At 37.6% G+C, this 21,609-nt stretch overlaps 1 protein-coding gene across 5 annotated transcripts in view; it reads right to left on the bottom strand.

The window, feature by feature from the left end:
• Window positions 1–21,609, bottom strand: part of LOC126375150 (uncharacterized) — a 371,263-nt gene that overhangs the window by 119,974 nt on the left and 229,680 nt on the right. For all 5 annotated transcript variants that reach the window (XM_050022007.1, XM_050022004.1, XM_050022005.1 and 2 more), the window contains 2 exons: window positions 18,760–18,970; window positions 2,768–2,872 (listed from right to left, as the gene is read on the bottom strand). In XM_050022007.1, coding sequence (XP_049877964.1) covers window positions 2,768–2,872; window positions 18,760–18,970 — 316 coding nt within the window. The remainder of the gene's footprint in view (window positions 1–2,767; window positions 2,873–18,759; window positions 18,971–21,609) is intronic.

The raw sequence follows: 21,609 nt of genomic DNA on the forward strand, positions 1-21,609 counted from the left end.
GAAGCCACTTTAATTTGTTGTTTTCTTTCTAATTATAGCACGTACACATAAAATCTTTTCACGTACACTATGTACGTAGTACGTACATCAAACTATACTTCAATTTACAGGAAGAAAACATCTCGAAGTATGCAAACTGAGTGGCTCCGCTGGGGAGTATGCTCTCCAGCGAAGCCACTTTAATTTGTTGTTTTCTTTCTATTTATAGCACGTACACATAAAATCTTTTCACGTACACTATGTACATGGTACGTACAGTAATCTATATCGTTTTCAACTGAAATGGAGGTGGTGGCTCCGCGACAGAGCATCACACGCCTGCACAGGGTGTTAGTGACATCGTAACAAAAACTTTGAAGGATGATTCGGACCATGATTCTGAGTTGATATCAAGTGAAATTTGCCGTCGCAAAAGTATGGAATTGAAAATAATTTAAAACACTATTTAATGAATTTTCCGAAATTTCATGAGTCATGGTCTGAGTCATCCACCTCAATATTCGTTACGGTGTCACTAACACCCACACGTACTTGTATGGCTACCTGTACGTACTTATACGCAGTGTAATTGACATCGTAACGTATACTGAGGGGGATGATTCAGCTCATTATTCTGAATTAATACCAAATAGAATATTCCATCGCAAAAGTATAGAATAACTAAAAAAAAACAAAAGGAATCATGAATTTTGCGACAAAAAACCAGTTGATATTAACTCAGAATCATGGTCTGAATCATCCCCCTCAGTATTCGTTACGATGACACAAACACCCTGTATATGTACGTTTTTACTCTACATAAACACAACCCATATGGTTTTGTTTCAGAAAGATACTCGACTTATTAGTAATTAAACCGTAAATATTTCCTTTTCAGCGTTATTTCAACTCAATTTTCCTTTACAGAAGTAACATGCCATTTCTTGGTAAGGACTCTTAGATTTTGCTCAAACGGAACGAGTCAAAGCTCGTATTTGGTTCTCTTTTGATGCTCTAATAAAGTTTCGCTGAGCGTCTCGCATCTGTAATTTGCATTTACTCATGTAAGTATACAAACTGGTTATATGACTACAAACATAGTTACGTGTGTTATCAACATGTTTATAGCCATTATAGCCAACTAGTTGATATTCGTGGTTTGGTTTGGGAGATGTTCTAAGATATAATGTATTTTGTTCGTCGTCTGTGTTTCTGAATTTAGTTATTGGTGTATTTCACTGCAGGCTTCTGATATTCTAGGTTTCCTGTACAATGAAACAGAAATGTTAGTGTAGAGTTGTAGTTAAGTATATTGTATTTGCTTTGCACTATCCCTTATATCAAAATATAAAGTCATTGTGGTTATGTGGAACACACGGGTTGCGCCAGTTTGAACCCCGGTACTGGACTTGCACTAATTTTCTTCTTCTTCTTCTTGTCGTTTCGATGGCATTCAGATTTTTTCAACCCAGTATTTTGCCAGCCGGACTGCTTTTTTCGGTGGCATTCATCAGCTCCTCTCGCCTACAGGTTGATACCTGTAGCCTGTGCCTTGATAGGCACGCGGGGCAAGATGTCAGGTGAGCCATAGTCTGTGGCGTAACACCACACACGCAGCTCAGGTCCGACCCGCTTAAAAACTCCACCTGGATAGGTTATCTTTACTTGCACTAATGAGTCATGCATTTATCTTAAGTGCAGTTTTCCCTAACATAGTTGGTTGACCATTATAGATGGCGATACGGCTCACAACCTATCACGTTAGTCTAACAGAAAGCTCAGTGTGGTGTGGGTACTTAGTTCATCTTGCGATGAATGTACCTACCCCAATTGGGAGTCGTGAGCTTATGTTATGTTATCCCTCATAATCTCATTTAATTGTCATTCTAAGGCAGTCAAATTTGAGACACGGATTTATAAATAACTCGACATTCTGAACACGAAACTTGTCAAAAACTCGAGTTTTATTCCCGAGTAAGTTTCCCAAAGTGTCATGTAAACTTTCACTCTGCTTTCTCGATACTTCCGGCAGTTACCTAATTGTTATTTGCCAATTCAATTTATTATTAATAATCGATTGAAAGTGTCGAGTCTTGTTTGCGAAATGTACTGCCGTGACTTGGTTTGTTTATTGTAGTACCAATAGGCAGTATTGGCGTGTAATTACTACTGATAAAAGCTGTAAGTTTAAATAATTTCGTTTTACAGCACTCACCTGTGCCATAGAATAAGAAATAATGCTACGTATAGAACGGCAACTCTCCGCTCCCCACCAGCGTCTGAGCTAGTCTTACGTCACCCCTCGAACATAGTTTAGTCTTCAATCGTATGGCGTCAGACGTCACACACACAGATGTGCGTGTACGTCAACGTCAATGTGTGGTGTCTGTGTAAGACGACGATATCGTAAACACGATAGAGATCGAAAACTTCGCATGGATAAGATGAAGACCCAATGGTGTAATGGTTAACACGCTCGTCCCTGGACAAGAAGGGTTTAAATCCCTTCGTTCTTTCGTTTGTCCGTTAACATAACATAACATAACAAATACTTTATTGTTTAAACAGGAAAAAACAAAATACAATACAAAAGAGAAATAGAATGAGTACAATAGGCGGCCTTATTGCTAAGTAGTAATCTCATCCAGGCAACCTTTAAGTATAGGAGATATTTAATATTGTGTAATGTAGCGTTTCTCCTTAGCATGGGTAAACAACCATTTCTTTTAAAAGTAAGTACACAGTTTTGTCCAGCAGTGACGGCGAAGATAAAAAGTGAGTTACTCACCATTGTCGTGGTCTGGCAGCGGCAGGCTGTCAGAGGCGTCTGAAGCCAGCGCCAGGTCGGGGGAAGCCGACCCTAGCAGCGCTGACAGACCGTCGTGATCGCCATCTGGCCATAAACATCATACAAAATTAATAAATTATCAAAGTAATATTAGTACTTAATATTCTAGATAAATGGCGCCAGTGTCGGCTTAATGACTATACAAAGATCGAAAGAAGTTTGTATAGACAGGAGGAGGACACGGTGGTGTAGTGGTTAACACAGTCGTCCCGGTTTAACTGGAGCAGCGGGTTCAAGTCCCGTCCGAATCAGAAAAAAATTGATTTAATTTTCTCTTTGCGAGTTTCCCTAAGCGCGGGTGAGTGCAATAAAAACAGAAAGAAAAACAAAAATATATAAAACGGATTGATTGATTTCTTGTCTTTATTGATAATAAAGTTTATAACTTAAATAAAGAAAGAAAGAAACGTTTATATAAGTACTTATATACACCACAGTAATAAATATAAAATTAAACATGGAATGACTTACAATTAATAACCTTTCTAAACTTATTTGTAAAGAAAAAGTTTGTATATAGTAAAAAACGAAAGTGTTTCTAAAACCAGGAAATAAATAATCTTTTTCTTATCGTGTAGGTTGTGAAGTGGAATACCGACCTCATCAACCCTGGTGTCAGAGTCAAAGGCCCCTGACATGGCTCATGTAACGATTCATCAGTAAAGAGTAATCGGGACCAACGGCTTAACGTGTCTTCCGAAGCACGGATCGTCTTACTTTCGGACAATCAGGTGATCAGCCTGTAATGTCCTAACCGAACTAGGGATCACAAAGTGATTTTGTGATATGTCCTTACCGGGATTCGAACCCGAGGCCTCCGGTCCAACGCTCAACCACTGGACCACGGAGGCCTTTAAAATAAATAATCGCATTGCGTCACTAAACAATTACGAACCAACAAAAATACCTTTAAACATAAACAGAAACTATAATAACATAATTACAACGGTTCGCGGCCCACGCTGACCGTTATTTCATGATTCTATCGCACTGTGATGGGAGCATAATTAATGTTCCGTAGGTACTTATTGTAGGCAAGCGCTATTAACGTGTCAAAACCATTCCGGAATTTCCTCAAGGTCGAGATCACGGGACCACTACACACGGGACTACATCACAGTATGTTTTGTAAAAATGTCTACCTATTTAATTACTTTAATTAATAAACGAGCATTAATCATTGAAGGTCTTCACAATGTATTTCATTCAACTTCCTCAACGTAAGTCCATTCACCTCAGAATACTTTATTAAACTCTCTGCAAGCACTACAGTTTCAGAGATACAGGCAAGATTACTTGCGCAAATATAATTTGTACGACGACGCACACATACACACGTGCTATTCACATTACTTGAAACGTTATACGTCAAAGTGAATGGAGCACTCTCTTATACGAATATCAGGTAACATATGAGGAAAATAGACACATATATCCGCATTCGTACCTACAATATGTTGAAGTACAATATGGTTGCTACGTAGCTACGGTTCTGCAAAGATATGCATGAAAGTAGTTTTGGTGGTGTAAGCGTATAAACTTACTGTGCTACGGCGTAGCGCTGTGTTACTACGTTGCTACGGGCGACTGTCGATGTAGATTTCTGAGGATAACAGTGTAAATATACCTAATTTATGTATGTACGTACGTATTTCGGCGTACCAAAACAGATTAAACTCAGATCTTTATTTTATGAAGCCTTTATACGGTACGGGCTATTGACGGAATTACAATAAAACCGTCGTATTTCTCAAAATGTTTAAGAGTTAAGTATTACAACTTAACTGTTCAAACATCGGTTGCAATAAAACAGCATAATTGCTTCCCCAGCTCGCTAAGAGCCTTGGTAGAAATACCAAAGAGCTCTTAAAACTTGGGCTTCCTCGAAGCCCTATAAATTATTTATGACATTTGTGGAATTCCCTTGTTCCTCTCGACTGCGCTCCTAATTATGTAAGATTTGAGTAGATCTCAGTGTGATCTTTGACTGCCTATTAACAGGGATTTGTTTAATTGAACGGTTAATTTAGATTTCATTTCAGGAATTGTCGTAAGCCCGGCGTTTACCTTCATTCTGCAAAATGGGATTAGGTGACTTTGTTCATACCGTCGGCTTAGCGTTGGGGGAAGGCAACGAGTACGAGGCGCAGATACGCGAGAATGTAGAGAACAAATTGAGTGCCTGTGGTACGTTACATTTGTGTACAGGCAAGGAACAGAATTTCCTCGTGCCGTCGGTCACTGTATTCGAATTCAGCGGCCGATATTAATTACGTTGCGAGGCGACTCGCGCGAGCTCTCCAACAATTTATTCAGCTTAATTAAATGACACTTAGTAAACAGCGAGTGCAAATTGGAAGCAGACTATTGTGGCGGCCTGTGTGAGCAGTTCTCAAGTTTTCGGCAGTAAGTCAAGCTGAGCGCGATATTACTTCATTTGCAACTTTATGACTCCGTATTTCCCTTCGGCGCGCTCGCGGCCGCCGCGCGACGCCTTCCGCGCTCGTTTTATGAAAAAACTCTGAGGCAGTTTTCTTAAAATTATTATCTCGAGAAGCCACCCCAGCCTTTTGTTCCAGATATAGTGCGGAAAAATAGGTCGTAAACGACTGGCCCTTGTTATGTTTCTGTCAAATAGAACGTTGACGATGTTATTTAATTAGAGATGTCTCTTCTTCTTACTTTATGTTGTGGAAGAACGTAATTCTTACCGAAGACGACCTCGTTTCGTCGGGACTTGTGTTCGTTTTGCATTAGAGAGCTTCGAATGCGAACACCTACATAAAGTTTGCGTTATAGCCGGCGGAACAGCGATGCACTCATAAAATTGCTAACGATGCAGCGAACGTTTGCACGTGCTTGTAGTTATACAGCCGCAAAAATGCATGAATCTATTTTATGATGTGTTATTTAGAGCGAATATTCTGAGCTGTTTGCTGTGCAAGCTCATAAATAGCTGGAAAACCATCGCACGGAATATTCGGTTATAGATGCGAAATATTTTAAAACTATAGGTAAGTATTCGTTGCACTTTGGTTCCGCGAATGGGTTAAGTTATAGAAATTGATCACGATACGTTATTTGATATTGTAGTCAAAACAATATGTTTCTTATATTAAATATGTACGTTTTTTTGAATTCGTTTAAATATGTTGAATCCTGATGGAACGAGAAAGTACCTGGTCTACGTAAAGGCTTTATTTATCTAACTTCCACGACGAATGGCTTCGGAACTTAGTGGAACTCCTTACTCAAACGACTTACAGAATTAAACTCTTGCAGTATTTTTACTTTCAAGTCCTTTACAAAAGACGAGGAGTGAGTCTGAAGAGGGTTTTATAGGTAGTTTTCTATTGGAAACGAATAAATTTGCCTTTAGCGTTGTATCGCGACTGTTCAAACTTCCGTTTGAAGTGGGCTGTAGAGAACCAATGGGCCCGCTGAGTGTTTTAGAGTTTTCACGAAACATCGAACATTTCAGTTCATTTAGAAAGAAAATCTAGTTATAACATTGAAGCGTACTGGAGCATTTATAAAAGGTTTCAATTCGATTAGATTATATACTTTTTAAAAATAAAAGATAATTTAAGTACTGTAATAAATAACAGGGTTGTTTTATATAACATATTTTTTTAATACTAAAAACGAATGACTGTTTTAAAAAATCATTTTACAAGAAAAGAAAAGATATAATATGGGACTAACATAACTAAAAACTAGTAAAACTAGCAATAGTAAAGCAGAGTTATGTAATTAATATAGTCTCTAACAGGAAAATACAAGTTACACTTAACAGAATTTGTATACTTACAATATCTGACTCACTCAAACTTTGTAAGATAGCCAAAACTAATAGTGAAACATAAACGGAAATCCGTAAGTCCTGTACTAACTTAAACGCGCACGTTTCAGAACGGCTAAGCACAGCCAAACGAAATGGAACCCAAATTCTCAACTTTGGGTTTTCTTAAAATTTTCCCAACTTTAATTAATGAGCAAACAGTGGTACAACTTTAAGAACTTCAGCTTAACCTTTGCAAGATAAACTGACTTAAAGAAAATGTTCTCGAATTACCTTAAATATTCTATTATTTATGCTTACTGAAATACGACTAATGAGGAGTTTTCCATTAGATATAGTAATTTTAGTTCTTTCAATAAGAAGATACGGCGCCCAAAACACTTTTAGAAGTTTACTCAAGCGAAGAAATGAAATCAAACAGCCTATTTATTTGCACTATTCGCTATAATTTATGTTATTCATTAATAAGAGGATCTGCTTCTTCTAATCATTTTATACCCCGATGGGATGTAGGGCGCGAATAACAGATTATACAGGGTGTTAGTGACGTCGTAACGAAAACTTTGATGGATGATTGAGACCATGATTCTGAGATGATATGAAGTGGAATTTTCCGTCGCAAAAGTATGGAACAGAAAATAATAAAAAGAAAAACAAACATTTTCATGAATTTTCCGACTGAAAATTCCACTTGATATCAACTCAGAATCATGGTCTGAATCATCCCCCTCAGTATTCGTTACGGTGTCACTAACACCCATACCTACTTGTATGAGTACAGTATGTACTTGTGCGGGGTGTAAGTGACATCGTAACGAATACTGAGGGGATGAAACAGCTGATTATTCTGAGTTAATATCAAGTGGAATTTTTCATCGCAAAAGTATAGAATTGAAAATAATTTTAAAAAACTAAAAGAAAAAACATGAATTTTGCGACGGAAAATTCCACTTGATATCAACTCAGAATCATGGTCTGAATCATCCCTCTCAGTATTCGTTACGATGTCACTAACACCCTGTATATACCAAATAAACACACACTCTATTATTTTAAATTTGTTTATATCATTAAAGTATTACATAGTCTCGGTACCAGTCTCTTTAGTTCGTTCATTATACAAACAGCAGTAAGTTTTATTATCTAAAAAAAGTGAATAAAAATAACCTAACCTCACCTCACATAAAGAATAACAAGTTGTTATGTTAATTAAAACACATAATAACGGGTTCTTACCGCGTTTAAATGGGGATATGAGACTCCCGATATTTCGACACTGTTGCAAGTGCCATGATCACGGGATGACTGATGAGATTGGAGTGGAGTAGGTAGATCCATAATTTTCTACGGGCAGACATATCTGTCTACCCTCTTTCTTTGCCGCTTGTTTATGTTTTTGATATCGTAATGTTCGGAACCATCTGAACTCGCACCAAACTCACTACGACAAACCGCACTCACTGTGTCCTCACGTTTTTTCACCACATTAGGCCGTTTCAAGCTTTTTACAACACCTACTACTAGATTCCTCATGGTCGATAATTTGAACCCGTCTTCCCTGTTGAAATTTTTATGTTTTCTGATTTCAATAGCCTCTTTTACGAGTCTGGGGATGTAATGACGTTCTGTCGATAATATTTGGGGATTGTTAAACTCGATCCAGTGGTTAGGGCCCGACTCCAGTACATGCTCAGCTATAGCAGATTTCTGCACGTCGTTTTTCTTCATGGCACTAATATGTTCTTTAATCCGGCAAGAAATAGACCGTTTTGTTTGTCCGATGTACGAACTACCACAACTACAGTCTATTTTGTATACGCCGGGGCTCTCAAACGGAAAACAGTCTTTCGGGGAACGTAGACTCTACGTTCTTCGTCTACGAGAAAGAAAATAGGAAAGTGTGCGTAATGTGTGGAACCCTTTTAGTGGTGACTACAGGAAATAAATACACAAAACATTTTTTATTATATGGTCGTAAGGCCCAAATGCCTTTTCAAATCCAAATCCCATTGTTTAACTATTGTGTCTGGAAATCCGGGCGTTACGAGGATATACTAAATAATTTAGTGTTTAAAAATTGATCCTATTCCTATCTTCTTGCGGCCGAGATTTCCAGACACTGGGGTTTGGATTTTAAAAGGACATTCGGTCTCACGTCTATATTATTCATCATCATCAGTCGTACGACGCCCACTGTTGGGCATTGGCCTGCCCCAAGGATCTGCACGACGATCGGTCCTGCGCTGCCGGCATCCAGCGGCTTCCTGCGACCTTCACCAGATCGCCTATATTGCCTAGTATATATTATTATCGGTAACATTCCTTGAAATATCATACAAAGATTTCCTAAAGTGATGTAAACGCCATCTCTGTACAATGGATGGAACCAACTGGAAAACTGCTCATTGAATTGAATTCTATTAATTATTGACAGAATTGAAAGCAGAAATCATTGTTGTAAAAAATAATTGTTGTAATGTAGAAATATTGTTGTACAATGTTGAATTGTTTACAATCGTAATGATTTTGTTTCTTTACAAGGTAACTGTACTCGATTACACCACCTATGTACGTTTCGATTAAGTATATTATTGTTGTAACAGGAGATATCACCCAATACATTAGCTCTGTCTGTATTCCACCGCAAATGCCCACGAGCAGGTTTGGTTTCAACCATACTACATTGGCAAATAAACATTTATTCTGTTCGATAGGTTATTTTACAACTTACTTAACGATGTAATTTTTGCGAAACGTCAAAAATAAAATGAATTGCAATTGCAATTGAATTTATAAACTCAATTTTAAGGAAATATTCTTCGTATGATTGACTGTAAGTACTTAATTCATAATTGAAATTCGAAAAGAAAAATAAATTTGATTTTTGATCATCTTAGACTAGTTTCTATTTTCAATTAGCATTTTAGCTAACCAATAAGTACTATCAATTTTCTTTCGGTTGAAATTATTTGTAAAATGAAACATAAACGTGGGAGGTAGTGTAAGTTATTGTATGTAAAGAGGTTTCTTCTGTGTATCCCACGAACAAAGTAAAACACAAAGCAAATCTACGACAAGACTAGATAAAAACATATTCATACATTTTTTATCTTTACTACAATGTCCCCCCCCACACGTAAAATAAACCTGTATGCCTTAAAAGCACCTCCACTAACCCGCACTGGAGTAGTGTGGTCGAGTAAGGTGAATACCCCCTCCGGTTGATTGAGGGGAGGCCTATGTCCAGTGGCGGGATTTATATAAGCTGTTTATGTTATATAATATGTTATGTTACTACAATGCCAACAAAAGCAAGAGAAGTGTGTCAGGATCGAAGCAAATGGAATTCTATAGTCTCTGCTTACCCTGGTGGGAAATAGGCGTGAGTTTATGTATGTATATAAATCAAAAGTAATATATCAAAGTACAAAAACAGGCTGGAAAACCACCCAAATGAAATGGCAGTGGAGCTAATGAGAAACCCAAACACATTTTTGAGACTGAAGAGGAAAGCGCCACAAGATTTAATCAAGTAACCATTTAGGATGGGACAATGGTTCCATGCCTTGCAAGCCTGATAGTATGGAGAATCAAAAATATTGCTGAATGTCCTTGATGATAGATTGCATTAAAAAAAAAAAATAAAAAAAAAAATAAAAAAAATGTATGTATGTATGTTGTACTACAATGCCACCCGATCACTATTAAAAATCATGATAATTAAAGCATTTTAGGATAATAAGACACAGATTTGAATTTAGAAGACAAATCAAATCTTAAAAAGTTTTAATTTTAAAGAGGATTAAACATTAAAGTGGCTCAGTCTCATTTAGGTTAATATGATTAACAAGAAACGCCGTTCGAGTATAAATTCCAGAGCGATTAGTGCCGTCATTGTGAAGGGTCGAGAAGGTTACACAGTTAAACTTTCAAATTACAATGTCACGTAAATAAATTCTGTGGCCCCTCTTTCTCTTTCGGATTAAAGCTGAGAGCACATTCAGTATGTCCCGTTATCTCATTAGCGAGAATTTACGGGACACGGCGAGGATTGTCACACCTTCCCGCTAAAATGTTCGTGACATTTCTACGTTTCTGTTTTAAGTGCTTCTTTTTGTCGCACTTATTCTAACATTTGTATAAAGTCGTACTTTGCAGAAAGAGATTTTTAAATTGACGTGCTTTTTATTTGTTAAAAGAATAACCAGTTTGCTGAACTTTTGAAACATTTTGTTTTTCAATTATCTTAAAGTTGTTTTATTATCATATAAGGAATCTACTATAAACCATTACAAAAACATGAATTGACATATTAATGTTATTAGTTGCACGATTCAATTTCTAAAAGAAATAATCTCCCGTGAGCGCCAAGCATAATAACATAGTCCCGGTGTCCCAGATTCGGTGGGTGACAATTATGACGTTTGATGGCGTCTCTTTGAAGTTCTTTTAAGACTTCAATGTTTGAGGGAAGTAAGTGGGCACGATTAGAAGGGATAATTATTTCATAGATATTAACGAGGGCGGAGTTTTTATTTAATTGAGCACCTAATTTGGCGAGACCCACTCGAGCGCGGCGGCCCTATGAAAGATTCCGACCAGGGAAGCAAAATTACTGCTCACTAAGACGGAATCAGAAATGAATTATAGCTATAAATATTACTTAATAAGCTGCTTAATATATAACCTCATAAAAAATAATTGAAGTATTTCAATTTCAATAGTACTGTATGTTAATGGAACGTAAATTGAGGTATTTAATTTATTTTTAAAGGGAATCTTGATCTCTACCTAGAATATAAATACAACGCCTAAAAGGACTTAAACTTTCTAGTAATCATCTACATTCTTGTTTTTAATTTCTTTAACAGTAACAACTTCAGAAAATAAACCCTACTTCACATATTTTCATTATAAAGTTGCGTAGCTCCCCTCGCATATCGCGTCAGCTATCTCCTATAGAGCGCGTCAGTTACATTGCAGCCGTCAGCTATACACCTCCCGTCAGCTAAACAGCTTCTGTCACGTGTCAGGTGTCAGTAAGTTGACATGTTGTTTCGCATCGCCCTGAGCGTGAGTCAGTGTCGATAACAGTGCCGTGTAACAATGTTATGACTAATCCTGTTTTACCCGGTCCTGTCTGGCGCCGGGAATCCATTCCATTGACAGGATATAATTCGCAGCTAATTTATTTCACTCGGCAAGCATTGGGGTTCGATTACTATTTATAGATATTGTGCAGAGCACTGGTGGATTTAAGAGCGCACGTATCTCTAACACGACAAAACATTGTTTCGTCAAAGGGTTAAAAAAAAGGAAAAAGTTACGAATGAACAATGATAGAACTTTTAATTTAAATGCCCGAAAAATATATTAAATAATAGCGACATCTGCCAACTTTGTTCTTTTTAACTTAATTTACGGCTAGTTGAGTCCAAATTTGTTTAAGCGAAAAATTGAGATGTTGTTTTGGGTCATACTTTGTTGCCGAATATATAGTTTTAAGTATCTATTACGTTAAATGGATGAAACCTTGACCGTCTAGATTTCATATTAGATTTCATATTATCCTATTGTACTACCTATCCCGAGGCATTAGTCACCAAATTCAAAACCAGCCCAATAGTTTTGTGGAGCTCTTTGTCAAACCTCGGGCATCTGGCTCCAATATATTGTAACGTTTATTAACAAAGTTATATGAGGGTCCATGTTTGTCGTAAAATTTAATAGAAACAGCCTCCTGCGAATTTATGCGGGGCTGGTCCTGATGCGCGCTCGCTAATCTTATTGGGCTTGTGAATTTCTCCCAAAAATACGCAATAAACGTGTGTTATTGTTTCATTTTGGGAACATACGTGTCTGATGGAATCTCGATGCGGGAAAAAGATTTAAGTGGAATCGATTTTTTAACTGTTCGGTGTTTGCATTTAAAGGGTAACATAGATTAAAGCGGTTGTAGCAGCGGTTTTGTGCTGGAGGTTCGTTTTCATTAAGTGAAACCTAGAGACGGTAGTATCTACCAAAACCCATACGTCACGTGCCCCCACCATCCCAACCCTCGGTTAAAGTAACACAGACCTGTCACTGAGGACTCCTGAAATATTTCAGGCATCTTACATTGTCTAAGACACGACCTGACATTGATAAATGTAGACTTCAGGAGACCTCCAGAATTGTATTTTCTTTAGATACAAAAAAAAAACAATATTTCACTTCACTTGTTTTCGATAAAATGGCGATATGTTTATGAATTTCATAAAAAATGACTTGCATCTATTACTTATCTACTTATGTTACAAGCCTTACGGTAAGCAAATGACGTTTTTTTTTTATTACTCTACACTAATTATGTCGACGAAGTCAGAAGACGATAATGGTTATATCTGCAGCTTCCAGTAAACCCGGTGACGGATCATCTCCAAGGAATAGTAAATACCTTGTAATCCAGTACCGGGGCATCATTTAATTTATTTCGAAGGTACTCTGTGCCCTCAGAGAACGTAATTAATGTGACCCAATATCCGAAAGTGGGGTCACAAGAGTCATAATTGCGTCGTCAACGTTCAAAGGGGTGTGCTTAGTGTTTACGAATAAATATGTCAGGTTTTAGTACGTGATAAGTTATGAAAGTGGGACTTTACACTGTTCAAAATGCAGCAGGTTTCAATAACATAATATAAATAGCCTATTATACGTCCCACTGCTGGGCACAGGCCTCCCATCAATCAACCGGAGAGGGTATGGAGCATACTCCACCATGCTGCTCCACTGCGGGTTGGTGGAGGTATTTGGGCTAGTAGCCCAACGGCTTAGCGTGCCTTCCGAAGCACGAAATCAACTTTTTTTTCGGACAATCAAGTGATTCAAGCCTGAAACGTCCTTACCAAACAAAGGATAGTTTCACAAAGTGATTTCGACAATGTCCTCATCGGGAATCGAACCCGGATCTCCAGACCGTGAGCCCAACGCTCTAGCCACTAGACCATAGAGGCTGTTACAATATATAAAGTAATAAATGCGCGGTGATTTGCTATTGTTTATTATTACGCCTGATGAATTGCCTGAGGAGGGATTGCTAGGAATATATCCCATCAGCCTGCTTTTATCCAATCCAATTTTTTTATCCGACCAGGTATCGAACTCGGGAACTCCAGTTGTTGTCAAAGATGTCCAGTCTACTTGGTGGTCGCAGCTAGGAACAGGTGTCTAGATGTGGTAAAATTCAGTATTTTTTTGAGGAATATAACAAATGAAATCCTGAGAATAATCTGTTGTTAAACTTTTGCTTTATAAGAACATAGTATTTAATAATTATCACAAAAAAAACAAACATCAACAACAATTATTCTTAGCAACAATGGTTTCCTGTATTTCCTGTATCAAGTTCCTGTTGCAATGGATGTAAACTCTGACTACCCCAATTGTGTGCTTTCCTGTTATCGTCAATACATCTTTTCCACAAGAGATACAAAGAATGAGATGGATTGACAAAATAAAACAATTATGCACAACGAATGGCTATTTCATAGTCACCGCTGCGCCGTTCAACTCAACATCCAAAAAGTGAAAAAAACAATTCTCAAAAGTGACAATTCATCCCCTTAAGTGCTCTTTCTGTTTCCTATAGCAGTGAAATATTCAGAAACTACCACTCACTTAAGTATATTGTTGATTTACTTGGCGTCATCTTTCGCGTTGTCATGTTTTGGAGGGTTGTTGTGAGCAAGTGACCTTGTTATGAAGGAGAATGTTTTAACATAAATTAGAAATCAGGGGAGATGTATCGAGTGTTTTTCTATCGCTAAGTGTACTTTGCGTTGTTCGGAGAGAAAAGTGCCTAGATAGAAAAAGCCAGTGTCTATTGCAGCTCAGTAGCTACAGGGGTGTAAAAAGTGTTTGACAAATGTTCGTGTAAATAGCACACGACGTCCGTGTATGCATCAATATTGCGAAAACTTGGGTTTCGCACTGCCGTGCCGTGCGGCTAATTTGACAAGTAGATAATAATATATATTAATCTATTACTTTGTGGTCCCTAGTTTGGTTAGGACATTACAGGCTGATCACCTGATTGTCCGAAAGTAAGACGATCCGTGCTTCGGAAGGCACGTTAAGCCGTTGGTCCCGGTTACTACTTACTGTGTAAGTACGTAGTCGTTATAAATGAGTCATGTCAGGGGCCTTTGGCGGCTCAATAGTAACCCTGACACCAGGGTTGATGAGGTTAGTAATTCGCCTCAAAACCCACACGATAGAAGAAGAAGAATATTATATCTAATCTTAGACCACTCTGCTTCGAAAGGCAAGTCCGTAAAGCCATTGGCTCCAGTTACTACTAATTGAAGTCAGTTATCCACCTAAGAAAAAAAGAAATAATATAATGATCTAAAAATCATGATGCTGAATAGTGATTTCAACTTAAATAGCTATGTGACCTCTCCCCAGAGTTTAATAATGAATGTAGATTTAAATTCAAGTGACAAACTCGTTGTTTAACATCCATTAGCAGCACTAATTCAGTACGTTTGGATTTAGTTGTATCTAAATCAGCAAATTTTGCAACATCTATTCAGAACTAATGCAAACAGCGCTCTCTAAACTTTCCTCTTAGTCATCCATCGGTTTACTATGTTGATTTCAATTCGACGAGTCCTTACATTTGAAAAGTTTGTACAAAATTGGTTTGGTTAATGTGAGCCGGGGCTACCAACTTGTATAACATATGGAAATTAAATTCTCTCAAGGGATTGACTAATGGAATATTCGTATATTTACCAACAGAACGGGCCCCATTAATACGCCAGTACAATTTCAACTGCTTTTCCATTTACGTCAATTAATTACTATGTCATTCCATTATGTAGTGTGATATATTGATGACAGTTCCGTGTCAACGATTTTTTCAAGTAGTGAATATAGTATAATACTACTTGTTCCCCGACTTCTTACATGAAATAATGTGACTGTTTCTGCTCTGGATATATTTAATTTATCAAATCTTCATGTCATGTTTGAATCATCTGATAAAGATGTAAAGGTCTGAGATGATGATGATGTCATGTTATTATTTGCTCCCACTCTACATCTGTAATTAAGTAATAATCCAAACCATGGTCATGAGGATTAAAAAAATCGACAAAACGTTTCGAGAAAAGGTAAGTAGTGCCCTGCCCTTGCGCTTCGCTTTGCACGTCTTGGCGGGGGCACTCCCGTGCCCACAGATTCAGTAGTATTTACACCTATGATTTGCCTAATTGTTATTTGCCTGTGTTGATCACAGAATAAATAATATTGATCAGGGATTGATTTGGATTCGTGACGTGAACCTAAATCTATGTACTGTTATCTTCATGTGTCAAAGAAGAGTAGGTCTATTAATATTCAAATTAAGGCCATAATTAGCATTAAGCTTATACTCGTGTTTCTTGATAATGTTCTATTTGTGGCAGCGCAGAGGGAATTAACAATTGTGCTTAACAGATTCAAATATGTATGATATTGATCAACAATATGATAAACACACTCTATTCCTAGTGGAAGTGAATACAAATTTACTGACTTGTAACTGGCTTAGCTATGGTAACAATAACTTGCAGAAAAGAAAGAAATATAACTCTTTTTTTGCAGAAAAAACCAGCATCTCTTTCTTTGTACAAAAGTATTCTATATTTTTGTAAGAAGTGTTTCTGGAACCAGTGTGAATTAACATTAGTTTTCGAACAACTTTTTCAATGTACTTGTAGAAATTGTACTGAAGATAACAATTTGTTGAACAGCCACACTGGCCCAAGTTTTTCTGTGGGCGGAAATTGAAAGAACGGAACTTGCCGCAACCACTCGCGCGGCTCCTAATTATTTTCTCGTTTTCAAATCGAATAACAACTTTGTAATTGAAATGCACAACGGTTGGGTCTTTTCAATTTGCGTGCTCAATAATAGAGAGAAATTCTCATCGTCCGCTTAAGGAGATATAATTCAATTAGAGACCTTCAGAGCTCGTTTGCATGAGTTTGCATTTTTAAGCTAAATCGAGACGAGTTCTAGCAAATTTTGACAAGTTGATGTCCTGCAGCGGAGGCTCCCTCGGGGCTAATGAACGAGTCACTCAGCCAGGGGGCGTAATACTAGATAATTTCAATTTGGCGTCTTATTCCACCAGAACTTTGACGCCACAAACCCGTTTCCACCCCATTCGAAAAACAAAGGTCGGCTTTCAATTTGTTCTTCATTTTATTTCCCATAAATGAACATGGTCCGAAACGGTTCAATGGAAAAATATGTCCCCGTTTCCACAGAAAAAAAGTTTAATTTCCAGCAAAAGTAAAAACGAAATAATGTGAACAGAAACGGAAGCCGAGGCTGATGAAGTATTTTCATTGTATAAAGCGGATTAAGTATTGTGTTAGAATGAGTTTTTTCGGCACAACGCCTTTGTGAATTTATTTTTTAATATTCATAATCTCTGGAGAAACATTGACTTAGCGAACAAAGAAGTTTTGTTTCCTAACAGGGCTACCATTTTGTTTAATTGCGTGTCTAATAAAGTTAATGTACAGCGAGAAGAAAAGTTGGTGTTTGCGACAGGCACAATCCTTGCTTTTCAATTTTAACGGCGTTTATACTTTGCCAATAACTCAATATTACATTAAATAATGATGTTATAACTGTAATATTTGGAAAATTAAACTAGGAAGCTTTACAACTTTTTTAAGTTAAGTACCCATTTGATTTTATGTTGCCCTGGTGTTTAACACGGCATTCAGCTATAAATTTTAAGCATTGATAACTATCACCTTGACTTAAAATACATGAGCCATTTTTCATTTAGATGGAGTCGCAATCAAAACAATCGCGATCAAAAATGCCGGCGATAGCAAACTGTCCGCTATGCCCCGAGCCAGTTTCGAATGCAAAACTCACTATTTGAATTTCAAAATAGCCTTCGCTGCTCCCGGCTCCGAAGAACACCTCTCATGATTCTTTACTCAAATAAAATAAGTTGAAGCTGCGACATCTGAATGTCAATTTCCTTGGTACAGTTAAGTCATATCTGTGTCTGCTTAACATTTTGAATATTTTAGCTCGAAATATGATTTGAATATTGGTCTTGTTACTTAATTTTATTACGTTGCTAAGGAACGGAAGTGTACTCGTAGGTGTTTATACGTATACTTTACTCTTGATATGATATGGATACGCTGGTTGTGTGAAGAGAAATATGAAAAAATCCATGTGTTTCAAGTAGATGTTTGTGATTTTATTTTCAAAAACTAAATGTGAGTGCACGTGTTTTGTATACATTTTTGTCCTGTTTCATTGCGTGCATCGCTCAGCTCACCTATTGCGTATTCATACGCAAACATCGTGTGTTCGAAAATATCCATTGTGAAAACAAAACCAATTTTTCGATTGTTTGGCGACAACACATCTTCACCGCACCGAAAATCTTGTTACTAAATATAGAAACTATCATAGGTAATAAATACAATCACATAGTAGCAGGGATATGTTCTAGAGACTAAGGCCTCGTTTATGAAGACTTGGCGGGTCTTGTCTAGTATATCAGACCCATGACAGATCTCTTGACTATGAACATTCTTATACATTACGATTTGTTGGAACTCACCGCGCGATGCGTCGCCCAGAACTCCGCGCAACGCTCGCTTTGTCCATTAATGTGATCTAAGAAGGCAACTTACCAATGTCTGGTTCGTGGCAGGCGATGGCGCATCGATTGGCATCATTATCAACTAAATGACAACTCAAAGTCCCAAAGACCAAAAAGGTAAATAAATAAGTAACCAGTATTAACGGCCGCGTGCAGCAAGTCAGCGAGTCGTATTTATGTATTGTTTGTTTTCGATAAGCATGCGAAAGTATATACCAATTTCACGTGCCACATCAGAATTTGTCTTTTGTAAAAGAGACAAGAATATACTTTTGCACGGGGATAAACGATTCAAAAATGCCCGCGATCGTAGAAGGGAATGGCGAGCGCTCATCGTGTCACGCTGCATCGAGCTCGCCAGGGGCCGCATACAGCACTTGCAGCTCCACCGTCTTACGCATGTGGCAAACTGGCGAGCATCTTGATCTCGTGTCAGCGCGCTGTACACATCAAGTCTCTTACCGATGTCAGCGGCCGCGTGGAGTAAGTCGGCGAGCAGTTCGGGCTCGTGGCAGGCGATGGCGAGCCGCTCGTCGTGCCGAGCCGCGTCCAGCTCGCCGGGCGCTGCCTCGCGCAGCTGCAGCGCTACCGCCCCCTCGCCTCCCACCGCCGCGCTGTACATCAGCACGGCGCGCGGGGAGAACGTCGGCAGGGGCAGCCGCGTTGTTGCTACCTGGAACGGGAGTTTAAGGTTAGTACTTATTCTTATTTCTTCTTCCCATTTGGAAAGGATTTTAAGGTTAAAATTTTGTAACTATTAGAACTTCTTCTCGTGCGACTGGTGTCAGAGTTACTATTTATTTGTAACGTATTTATCGCACTCTAAGCATTGTAACTTAGTTTCAAAAGAAAACCTCAATGTCTATCAGAAGGGGTGATCTGTGCCAAAATTGTAGAGGTGTTTGCCTAGCAGTAGTGGAAACTCTATGTTGATGGTTATAAATAGGTATCCCAACAACAATATTTTCATGTAAAATGATGCCAAGACGAAATTACATCGATGGCAATGTCACAAAGTTATCAGATCTCATGTAGAGCCAAGCTTCTAACTCTACACGCCCTAAATATACAAACCTTAAGTTTCCAAATTCTACACTTTAGGAGAAATATGGGGCAACTACCGTGTTCCCAGATAATAAATTAAAAGCTATAAAAAAAAACTGACTCGGAGACGTAAATTGTTTCGAAATTCGAATTTCGTAATTCGAAAAAATTTCCATCACTTGATCGTTTTTCTAACAGAACTGGACACATACATATAAAAAAAACAGGTCTTATCTTTAAGACCAGAGTTAAGTACGATGTGTTTGAAAGAGGGAGCCAATAATGTCGTTAGACTAGAACTCTCCCTGTGGTAAGGATAAGCTCGTCGCTATAACTCCCTTGGGACTGACTGTATAGTTGATATGGGGAAATCTGTTCTACGTTGTGTATTTCTGTTATGTAATCATATACTGTTGGGATACGAATATGGTAGCCACTGGAGTATAGTTAACATAAGCAAGGTATCACACAGGCAAAATAATGTGAACTGGGGGGTTAAAAAGGCCACATGGGAGCCATTTTGCTATTTGACATTTGTTTGCATTGCGCATTTACTTTTACATGCTCAAATGTCAAATTGCAATATTGCTTTTGTAAATGAATTGCTTCGATTTGGCCTTTTGCCCCCCCTGATTTGAACGTAATTCTTATTAAGGTAGGTAAAAGTCATCCGAATATATCATGTAGACAAGTCTGTCTTGGTACTTGCGTTTGTGACGTTCTATGCTCGAGAAACTACGCAGCTTATAATTTTATAAATTTGTCTCAATCTTGAACATTTATGATTGAGTACCTAAATAAAAACCAATTGAGAATGAGCCATCTAAATTTCGTCATGCTCAATTTAGAAAAAGAATAAACAAAAGAAAAGAAAAAATACAAGGAAAAGGTAAATAAAAGAAAAGACAAAGAAAGGAGAAGATAGCATACTTATATAGTATAACGCTTGTGTAAGCTATTGTGGTAGCTGTGAAGTTTGAACAAAGTTCACATTTTGGTACCACGTACACAAATAATGAGGGATTTTCCAGTCATAAACAATATAGATGGCGTTGTACAGCTTTAACGTGATAATTACTTATTTTCTCATTACTAGGGTACATAATAATTATTCCAAAATACAATGTAATTCCAGAAGCATGTATAAAAATAATTGTTGCTTGATATTTGGATCACATTATGTATAGAATTACGTTGCTACTTATATTGCTTCTCTTTATTTTGATCAGTATAATAATGGGCGGAAGATGTAATTGTGCCTGGTTGTAATAAAAAGGGTCATCATTTGTACCCAAAAACAAAGATATAAGATGCGTACATATGTCTGTTATACATGAAATTAGAAGTATAAACGAAGGAAAATTTGTAAGTACAGCGTAATCTATATCGTTTTTGAGGAACGTAGGCTGAAAAGACCCTTATTATTATCGTCAAAAATAAGCGATAATCTATCAGCATGATTTAACGTTTAAGTACTATACCTTTACGAATGTTTGTCCATATTTTTCGCTCATTGGTAAGGCAATACGATTATTTTTGCTACACTTGGTTTGTAAAGCTGTTCCAGAAATTTCTGTTTCTTTTAAACTCAATCCCAGCAAAACCTCCTTAATGATAAAAAAGTTTGTATGCCGTTAAAATTGCTGCTAACTTCAGAGCAACGACTATTACTAACTTAAACTGATGTGAAGTTCGAACAAAGTGCACAGATGCCGCGTTCACAAGTAAGTATATCGTTGCTATATCGTTAGCAATACTATTATATGATCTGTGGCAATACTTACTTAGCGATGTTCCATCACCGCTGTTTAATCGTAATATAATCTGCCGCACACCAACAATGTGAGCGATAATTACTCCCGAACTGTTCCGCAGAGCCGATTAAGGATGTTCCATAATATATGCTTAGTTTAATGTACGTACACCTAAAATGTAATATTATTGATGTGATTTTGATCGATGAAATGGCTAGACAGGTAATGATGGATATATATATGTCTTTGAATACGTATATGTAACTTTATAGTTAGTCTCGACCCCCACTTATTCTAAGTTTAGAAGAAAATGAATTATTTATTTATTTTTAAATAAGTACTTAGTCGTTAGCGGTAGCCGTGGTAGCCCAGTTAGTAGAATGCTTTACTCTCTATTTGAGGTCGCAGGTTTGAATCCCAGCATAGGCCTAAACTAATGATTTTCGAATTTGTATTCGAATTCATGCTTGGATCATAAATGATTATCACGTGGAAACCATCGTGAGGAAACCCA

The sequence above is a fragment of the Pectinophora gossypiella genome, chromosome 18 (genome assembly GCF_024362695.1).
Source record: "Pectinophora gossypiella chromosome 18, ilPecGoss1.1, whole genome shotgun sequence".
In the NCBI taxonomy this organism is placed as follows: Eukaryota; Metazoa; Arthropoda; class Insecta; order Lepidoptera; family Gelechiidae; genus Pectinophora; species Pectinophora gossypiella.